The sequence below is a fragment of the Cucurbitaria berberidis genome (genome assembly GCF_010015615.1).
Source record: "Cucurbitaria berberidis CBS 394.84 unplaced genomic scaffold K460scaffold_1, whole genome shotgun sequence".
NCBI lineage: Eukaryota > Fungi > Ascomycota > Dothideomycetes > Pleosporales > Cucurbitariaceae > Cucurbitaria > Cucurbitaria berberidis.
The window spans coordinates 4726465-4737143 of record NW_024468935.1 but is presented as its reverse complement, the minus strand read 5'-3'; the positions used below and the strand labels follow the sequence as shown (position 1 = coordinate 4737143).

The 10679-nt window shown below is 27.3% G+C and overlaps 1 protein-coding gene across 1 annotated transcript; it reads left to right on the top strand.

Annotated features, from left to right (window-relative positions):
* Nucleotides 1-7876: 7876 nt before the first annotated feature.
* Nucleotides 7877-8607, top strand: K460DRAFT_303384 (uncharacterized protein). Its single transcript, XM_040929940.1, has 2 exons — nt 7877-8100; nt 8157-8607. Exons 1-2 carry the CDS (start codon nt 7961-7963, stop codon nt 8584-8586), a joined length of 570 nt encoding a protein of 189 aa, XP_040793874.1. The 5' UTR covers nt 7877-7960; the 3' UTR covers nt 8587-8607.
* Nucleotides 8608-10679: the final 2072 nt, after the last annotated feature.

The following is a 10679-nucleotide window of genomic DNA, read 5'->3' as shown; positions in this document are numbered from 1 at the left end:
TACTTTGCCTGTATTATAATCCTGTAAAAAGTAGACTAGTAGTAGTTCTAAATACTATTATTATATAATTATTAAGTTTAGCTAGAAAAGAGTAGAAATACAAGTAATAAAAAAGTAAAAAGTAATAAAAAAAAAAAAAAAAAAAAAAAAAAAAAAAAAAAAAAAAAAAAAAGAAAATAAAAAAAAGAAAATAAAAAAAGAAAAAAAAAAATAAAAAAAATAAAAAAGTAGAGTAAAACAAAAATATAAAGAATAAGTTAAAATAGGAAAGTTCTATAGAAAGCTCTATTAACTTAACCCTTAGTAAAAAAAATAAAAATAATAATAAGTTTAAAATAGCAGAAGAGCTTATAAAAAAAAATTAGTAATATTTTTAAGCTTTGCTAAATACAAAGTAAGTGCATAGTAGAATATAGTTAATAACTATTTATAATACTAATATACTGCCTAGGGCTTAAAATGCCTTAAAAGCGCAAGCTAGGACAGTAATAAAATATTATACTATTAAAAAATAAAAAAAAGTAGCTAAATTTTTTAGTATTTGCATTAAAAATTTCTAAAAAGGTAAATTAATTACTTTGCTACTAGTCTAAGGCCTTTATATTTTATTTATACTATACTAACTAAGCAAGGCTTATATTTTATACAAAAAAAAATAATTAATAAATAATAGTAGTATATTTATAAATATAATAGGTATAAGGAAAATAAAAGCTATACTATTTATACTACTAATAAAGCACGTCTACTTGCTAAATTAGTTAAAAGTAATAAAAATTCAAGTAGCTAAAAATACAAGTTAATACTAAATTATAGAAAAAAGTAGCATACTATACTTATTAGCTAAAGAAAAGACCTTTTAATATATATACAAAAAATTACTATTAATGCTAGAAAAGCTGCATATATATTTAATACTAATTAGTAGATAGAGCTGCGTAATAGACGCATAAAAGAAAAAAGCTATAAAAATAAGTTTTTTTTATTTTAAATAGTACTACCTAGCAAATTTGCTTACGCTCTGCTTTTATTTTATAAATAATAAACTACTAAACAGTATAAAGCTACTAATAAAAAATAAAAAAGTAGAAATAAAAATTAATTTGCGCGTTAATGCATGTATTGTAAATTATAATAAAAATATTACTTTTTGCAAATATACTGTTAGCTATAAAAAAAAGTCTAAAATAGTACTATAAATAATTAAAAATAACAATATACTAGCAGTTTATAAAAATATAATAGAAAACTGTTTTATTTTATTTGCAGGACAGTTTATTATTATATATAGCTTTACTACACTTTTAAACTGTGTCCTAAAAAAGTATAATAAAATAACTGTTAAATTCTACTACTTTATAATTAGGAAAAATGCTAAAGTACCTAAATTTACAATACTTTATATTTTTAGTTATATTATAGTTTAAGGGCATATTATTTTTAATAAATTCTATAACTGCAAATTTATAGACACAATTATAGGCAACTTATATAGAAAATTCTAAAAATATAACTACAAATATTAATAGAAAGCTTAGGCTCTGTCTAGTACTTTAATAAAAAAAAGCCTATATAAAATTTTAATTTTTATTTCTTTAGCTTTTATTAAACTAGAAAACAAAAATAAAATAACTAACTAGTATAATCTAATTACTAAGCTAGACTTTAATAGCATTATTAAGTATAAGTTTATAAATAAAATATATAAAAATATTATAACTATTGCCCTAGCTTAAAGCTAATATAAAAAAATAATAGAAGGCTTAGCTATGGCAAGGGATTAAGCTAATATAATTTTAAAAATTAAAAATAATATTAAAAATATTATAAACTTTAAAGAGTATAACTTGCTTATAAATGCTAAAGTAAAAATTTTTACTAAATTTATGCTCTGCTAAATACTTATTATATAGAACTCCTAAAGCAAAAATATATTAAAAATTAAAAAAGAATTTTTAACTTATTTCTGCCCTTATAGCTAACTAAATTTAGTTATAATTATATATACTACTATTAAATAGTGCAAAGCAGTGCTATATAAAAATAGGATAATTTTAAAAAAAGCCTATATAATAATTATTTTTAATTATGCTAAAATACAAGCAATTGCAACGTACCTAGTATTAGCTAAATTAAAATATAAAAAGTATAAAAGTAAAAGTAGTAAAAAAACTAAGTAATTTATATTAGTATACTTCTAGCTATTCTTTGCAACGCTAGACTAAAGGCTTTTTTCTTACTATTTTAAAAACCTAGTTAGAATAAGCATAAAGTACTAACAGGTTAAAATTAAGTATAAAATAGTTAGCTGCTAAACAATGCTAAACTGTAATTAGAATTAAACTATTAAAGATAAAGCTAAAAATACTAAAAAGCTAATACTTCTAAAAATAGTCTAAGTAAAAATACTAATAAAATTATATAAGCTTTTAGTATAGCTTATTACGTGGCTAAGGCTTTAAAAAAAGTATAGTAATAACAAAGTTCTTTTAATAAAAAAAAAATAAAAAAGTTAAAACTAGATAAAACGCTCCTAAAATAGAAAGACTTAAATAAATTATTTATTTTAGTAGTATTTATAGCTTTTGTAGAGGCTATTACGCTAATAAAAGCAAGTATAATTATAATTATAAAGCTATAAAATAAGCAGAATACTTAAAACTAGTTTATATTTAAAATATATTACTTAAGCTAGCTTGCCTTAATGTGCGTTAGTTATATTTTATATACGCTAAAAAGTAAGCTAAAAGTTAATATACTAAATAAATAGTTTATTAAAATAGCTTTAAAAAATAAATTATAAAGTAAGAAAACAATAAATAGTATATATATTAACTAGGATATAATAAAAAATATAGCTATAAAGCTTAAAAGTCTATAAAAAAGTTTAACTCTGCAATATTAATAAAAGTAGATAGTAAAAAATAGTAGAAAATAGTAGAAAATAATGCAAAACTATATATATAAATTAAATTACTTAGCATACTAGTTTTAATTTTAACTTAATTTTTATAAAAGATATATTCTACATTTAACTTTTATAAATTATATTACTAGCCTGCATTCTATTACTAAAATGCTAACTATTTAACAAGTACTATTAATCTAGTTTTTATAAAAATATAGAATAATAAGCCTGCAGGCAGCAGGGTGTATATATATAAAAAATTTATACTAATAGCAATATTAGTAACTTGCGCGATACTAGCAACTTGCTTAAGTTAATAGCTATTTAATTACTAATAAGCATTTATAACTGTGCGCAACTGTCTACTATTGTATAACCTAATTAGGTTAATTTTTTAGAACTTGAATACAGACTAAATATAATTGAATTTTCCTAATAAATTAGCTACTAAAATACTCTATTTTAGAAAAATGCAGTTTACACTAAAGTAGGTTAATAAAGCTAATTATATTTAAAGGAAGTAAGCGCAAAGTATCCTATAAATATTAGATAAAGTTTACAAAGTATTAAACTTATAGTTAATTTTAGGATGTGCAGCGTTTTATAGAAAATATACAATATATTGCTTCTGCATACTAATAATTAAAAAGCTTATTTTTGCAGCGTGCTTGCAGATTTAGAGCTTGTTTAGTATCCCGTTTTATACTATAGTGCTAGGCTAAACTAGAAAGCTCCGAAGCTTCCCTTTATTTTATTAGCTATTCTATATATAATATATTATACAGGCAAGTTAGTTGCCTAGTTAAGTTAGTTACAATACTAAAACTCTACTAAAATTAGTACTATATATAATAGTACAGCACTATAAAAAACTATAATAGTAAATTATAATAAGCTAACTTATTTAAAAATTATTTTTATTTATTATTTATATATTTGCGCATTATACTTAGCTTTACTATAATATTTATAGCGCTTTTAAAAAAGCTTACTTACTTTAGTATATACTTGCTTTTTTGTTTTTTTTTTATTACTATGCGCTTTAAACTTTTTTAAAATTATTAATTAAAAACTATTTTTTACTATAAAAGTTTTTTTTTTTTATACTTGCTTTTTTTTATATAATTTTTATTATATAATAGTTTTATTAATTGCTTAAAGCTTAGTAATTTTTTTTATACTAATATAAGCTTATGCGCAACTATAGCTGCATTTTTTAAAAAAAAATAAAAAATTTTAATTATTAAAATAAAAAAATTATTTAAGTGCCTTTAAATCTTTATTTTAACTAGTATTAACTAAAATTTAAATTCTAAAATATTACTTAGTATTATTAATTTTTAGAAACTATTTTTAATAGTAAGTAGTAGTAAAATATATAATTAAATATTAAACTTTAATATTATAGTTTTAAAGTTAAAAAAAACTAAACTAGCACTTTTAAAGCTACTTAAAATATTACTTTTTATAATAGTAGTATTAAAAGCTAGTTTAAAGTATAGTAAAAATTTAATTTTAGTAATATAATTAATTTTATTATGTATTAGCTTTTTAGCTTAGTATTTATATACTTTTTTTAAAAATATAAAATAATTTATATTAAGTAGCTATAGCAAATGCAATAAATGCAAAAATATATAAAAAGTAATAATTTTTTATTTTTTATAGTACTATTAAAATTAGACTAATATATAGCTTTTATAACTATTAATAATAAGCAGATAATAAGTATTAATAATTTTTTTTTTAGTATACTTATTAAAGTACTTTAACTACTTAAAAGTAAATTTATTTATTATTTAGCTATTTTTAAAAACTGTAATAATTTAATTATAAAGCAGGCTATTTTTTTTTATATTAAGCTAAAAAGTAGTTCTTGCCTGCAAAAATAATAAAAAGTAAAATAGTTTATTTTATTATATTAATACTTTAAATTACTGTTATTTACTTTTAATTACCCTGCTATACTATTTTTGGCTATTTTTAATAATTAGCATTTAAAATAATAGTTTTATATAATATTTAGCTTATTATAAAACCTATTTTATTAAAATTATATATATTTTTATTTTAAATACTATGCTTAGCTTTTATATTTTTTATAAATTAAAACTAGCCTTGTATAAGCTTAAAATTTTTATATAAAAATTTTTAGTAATTATACTTTTAAAAAGTCTTAGTACTAAGCTATAAATATTATTTAATAAATATACTAGCCTAGTTTTTACTAATAAGTAATTGCTTATATTTAGCTAATAAAATATTAGCTATATTATTTATAATAGCTAGTTAAAGCAGAAATTTTTAATTTTTAAAGTAAAATATATATTAAACAATTATTTTTTTTTATTAAAAAAAGCTTTATTTTATTAAGCCTAGTATTATATTATAAAAGCTTTTATTTTAATTAATTACTAAATATTATTTAAAAGACGCTATAAATCTGCGCAGCTTTTTATTAAAAAAAATTTATATTATATTTTAAAGCTTAAACTGCAAGCTATATTTACTTTTTTTTTTAAAAAAGTTATATATTATTATATTAAAGCATTGCGTTTAATAATAAAAGACTACTAATTTTAGTAGAGTTTTAGTATTATAACTAACTTAACTAGGCAACTAACTTGCCTGTATAATATATTAAGAGGTAGTAAAAAGGGACTAACATACTTTTATAACAAGTAGTTAGTTAGGATAAGTAGTTAGTTTCTGCCAAGCCTTTACTAAAACCTACTATTGCCTACAGTATATCGCAATTATAGTATATTATACTATAGCTAATAGTATATAGTATTAATTTATAGTATTTTTTATATTATTTTTATATATGCGCGCGTTGTGCTTTATTTTATTGCAGTATTTATAGCGCTTTTAAAAAAGCTTACTTGCTTTAGCGCGCACTTTCTTTTTTACTTTTTTTCTATTACTACGCGCTTTAAACTCTTTTAAAATTATTAATTAAAAACTATTTTTTACTATAAAAGTTTTTTTTTTTTATATTTGCTTTTTTTTGTGCAATTTATATTGCGTAGCAGCTTTATTAATAGCTTAAAATTTAAAATTTTATTTTTACATTAATACTATTAAATACGCTATTATTTCTATACTTTTAGTAAATTTTATAAAAGTATTTACTATTAAAGTAGAAAAGCTATTTAAGTGCTTTTAAATTCTTTTTTTTAAAAGCATTAATTATAACTTAAATTCTAAAGTATTACTAAGTATTTTTAACTCCTAGGCACTGTTTTTAATAGTAAATAATAGTAAAGTATATAACTAAATATTAAGCTTTAATATTATAGCTTTTAGATTAAGTAGTATTAAGCTAGCACTTTAAAAGTTTCCTAAAATATTACTTTTTATAATAGTAGCGTTAAAAGCAGCTTTAAAATATAGTAAAAACTTAATTTTAGTAATATAATTAATATAATTGTATATTAAGATTTTGGCTTAGCGCTTATACGCCTTTTTTAAAAAAGCAAAATAGCTTATATTAAGTAGCTGCAGTAAGTACAATAAATGCAAAAGTATATAAAAAGTAATAATACTATTTTTTTTATAGTACTAGTAGAACTTAACTAAATTATAGCTTTTATAGCTATTTATAATTAAAAAATAATACGCGCTAATAGTACGCTTTTTTATATACTTATTAAAGTGCTTTATTTACTTAAAATTATACTTATTAGTTATTTAACTATTTGTAAAAATAGCAATAGCTTAATTTTAAAGCAGGCTATTTTTTTTATACTAGGCAGAGAAGTAGTGCTTGCTTATAAAAATAATAAAAAATAAAATTACTTAATTAGCCGCGCTAATACTTTAAATTACTATTATTTATTTTTAATTATTCTACTATACTATTATTGCTTATTCTTAATAGTTAGAGCTTATAATAATAGTTTTAGTTAATATTATACTTATTATAAAGCCTATCTTATTAAAGTTATAAGTATTTTTATTTATAATACTATACTTTGCTTTTATATTCTGCACTAGCTAAAACTAGTTTTATATAGTATTAGAATTTTTGCAAAAAGCTTTTTTATAATTATACTTTTAATTAAATTTTATTTTAAGCTTAGGCTAGCGTTTAATAAACATATTAGCCTATTTTAAGCTAACTAAGTTTTAGTAACGCTTAATAAGCAAAAAATTAGCTATATCTTTAATTTTAGCAAGCTTAGGCAGGTATTTTTTTATAGTAAAATTAAGTATATAATTAATAATTACTTTTTTTTTTACTATAGTAAGCTTTATTAAATTAGGCGTATAGTTATATTAAAAGGTAGTTCTAGCGAGTTGTCTTTTAAGTATTAATTTAAATATATTATAGTATTTTATAGCATAATAAATTAAAAAATTTATATTTTATTTAATAGCCTAAATTGCGTTTTATATTTAATATTTTTTCTAAACTAGTAACGCATTATTATATTAATTTATTGCAATATATTATAGGCAATAGTAGGTTTTAGTAGGAGCTTAGCAGAGACTAACTACTTGTCCTAACTAACTACTCGTTATAGAAGTACGTTAAACAAAGTTTAGAGGCTTTATTTCCTTGTGCCTACTTAAAGATTAGGTATGCCTCATTTAGTGCGTCAGCAAAAACAGAAGGCTCCAGTGCTCCCTTTCTAAACTAATAAGTAGAAGTACCTAGATCTGAATACATACTAAAACGCCGTTGGAAATCCGGGGGATCGAACAGACCCTGATCCAGATCGAAGTAGTTTTCATGTACCCCGCAAGCCGCTGACGGCGCCATTCCGGAAATTTGTCTCGGCGCCGCTCGGCCTTGCTCGGCGCTGTTCGGCTCAGCCAAAAAACGATGCTTCTCCGTGTTAAAATTTCCACGGATAGGCTGGCAAGTCGCCGTCATCCCAAGACAGGTATTCGGTACGATGGTACAAGAAATGAGATTCGAAAAGTGGGTGCGACCGGCATTCACCACGTTAGTATAAAAGCCGTCATCCTGCTTCTCAGTTATGCAAGGCCATCCCAAACGTCGAATTTAGGAGCCTAGGAAGTTCGTCCCTAAGATAGAACAACATGCGGCTCAACGTACTATTTGCATCTGCAACCCTCGCGGCAGCTCTCCCATACATTCCTAGCCCCAAAGAGAAGCAATCTCGCGACCATGCCATTCTCAAAGCCTTGGCTGGCACATATTCCCTTGTCAATACAAGCAGGTCTAACAACCCTACTCTAACCAAATGAAACACTCGACCCTAACATACATATGCAGCTCTTTAAATGGCGTGAAAATCCCCGACGAACCCTACGGTGAACACCCCGTCGGCATCCTCACTTACTCCGCTAGCGGTTGGATGAGCGCAACTATCACCGCGACAGAACCTTGGTTACGCCCCAACCTCACGTTTCCCTTCCAAGCCAACGACACAGACAGGGACTGGGCGCTCGTTGGAAAGCACGGAATTGGATACGCAGGACCATTTCGTATAAGCGACGCTATCCCAGCAAACGAGACAGACGGCCAAGTATTCCATGGACCACTTACAGTCGCCAATGTACCGACTTGGGTGGGTGCCAATCATAGGAGGAACTATACGATTATCGAACGAGAAGAGGAGGGAAAGGTGGCAAAATATCTGAAAATCGGAAGTGAGAGGGGTGGGGGCTATAGGGGTGTTCTTTTATGGAAGCGGGTTGATTAGATGTAGAGAGTAGAAATGAGCATGAGAAAAACATCAGCCTTTGACCAAGCCTTTAGTCTTGAAGCCAAGATTGAAGTAGCAAGAATGCAAAAAAAAAAATATCTTTCCGCCCAACAGGATACATGGAGTAAGCCAATGTGGAAATATTGCCCTTATCCCTACCGGTTATGCAGATATCTTAAGGGCGCTTTCTAACCCATCACACAGCTTAGTTCTTCTGAAGTGACTAGCACAATATTAAAAGAGCAAATAGCATTAGCAGGATAGGTAGCCGTCCCCAGGTAAAGCAAGCTGATGCACCGAAATCGACCAGTTTATATACTTTACTTGTGACGACTTATGTCTCCACATACTTTAAATATCGGAACTAAACAATGGGTTCTACCAATATATCACTCCCACCAACCTTAGGTGCACTTATGGACGTGGTAAGCAAAGTGCACAAACTTGCCTTTATTGGTATTTGCATTCGAATGCCAGTCGCCCTTCGCACTACTATTAGGATGCCAAACTAGACCGGAATCTCTATACCTGTCTCCCTTCCACCAACGAGCGCATGAATTTTTGTACCACTTGTGATATGTTGTTTCCAACCCGGCACACCGACACCATAATTCAGCTCATACACCCAATGTCTTTGAATTGGTTGAGCTTGCAAGGGCTAAACTGATCAGGAACTTACATGATACATCTCGAACATGGGCTCGGTTAAAATATATGTCCTTACGCTGCCCATGGATATAATTGTAATAAAACGCTCGAGTAAGAATTAAGGAGTTGTAAGCTGAAAAGAAGGGTAAGGAAATCTTCATTGATAGTATTACCGCGTTGTTATAGCTCTCACAGTCTTATAGCTATTACATACTAGCTAATAACAACCTATTCTTGACTGCTCATATGACCTAGAGGAGTGAGTAAATAGGCGAAAATTATATACACTAATCGGCTTAAGAGAAAGTACCAAAATTAGATTTACAGCCGGTGGAGCAGTGTCTAGTTTTCGAACCGCACCAGCCGTACTGACTGCAGCACAACCCATATTCGGAGCTCTTGCAAGTTTCCTTTCTGTTGCTTCTTGATCCCCATTTACCGTTTGTGCTCACCTTGTTCCTTGCTGTTGATGTCACAGAGGAGGTTCGGGTGCTTGCAGCGCGGCGAGCCGTTGTAGTCAAGCTCGAGCCAGACGAAGGGCATTTGCCAAATACAGGGCTGTAACTCCTACCACAGTGTACAGTCGATTTCCCACATCATTGACTTTGAGAACAGCATTCGCTTTCATAAAATCCAATACAGGAGTACCCCTTGGAACCACCACATGTGCCACTTTGAGAAACTACACCAGTGGGTCTTGAAGGTGAAACGAGGAGATAGCGTTGGATGCACGAATGCTGTACGGTATCTTAGCCGAAGATGAAGCAACTGTGTTAGAGGAATAAGATGAAACTCTAGGGGGGGGGGAAGATGCAACTCTGTTGGAAGAAGAAGAGGATTTTCAAAGCGCCTACGCCCTAGTTGAGCTATTGCTGGTTCTGTGAAAGTACTTTAAGTGCGGAAATGTTTGTAATTACATTAATTCTTCTAGGATAAGCTTTGAGACGGTCGCCAACTATGGTTCCAAACCTTATTATTGTTCTCCTATTGTGGTCTGCTATACATATTGGTCGACGAAAACGCTCTCAAAGCGGTACAGTCAATTACTAAGGTATATGCTGACTTCGATGCTTGTTACAGGCCGCGTCTTTCTGGTAGTGAGGAGAATAATACAATTGCTCCTGCAAGTAAAGAGTTCCGGGGTCCAGATGGCAGACTTAATGATCGACTCAAGCGAAGACGATGCCACATTAAGTGTCCTGCAACCGGAAGAGGATAACCGTCGCTGTCTCAAATTATCGTGCTGTAATACGGACCAAGACAACAAAGTGCGATCGTTTCCAATGTCTGTCGTTTAGAAAGAACCGCTACATAGACGCGGTATGATAAAGCGACTCGCGACGACCAAAAGGACGAAGGAGACAGCAAGAAAACTGAGTGACGCCTAATTTCTATTGTTGGCGAGTTTCCGCTTGCCTCCAAACATGTCGCTGGTCTCAATT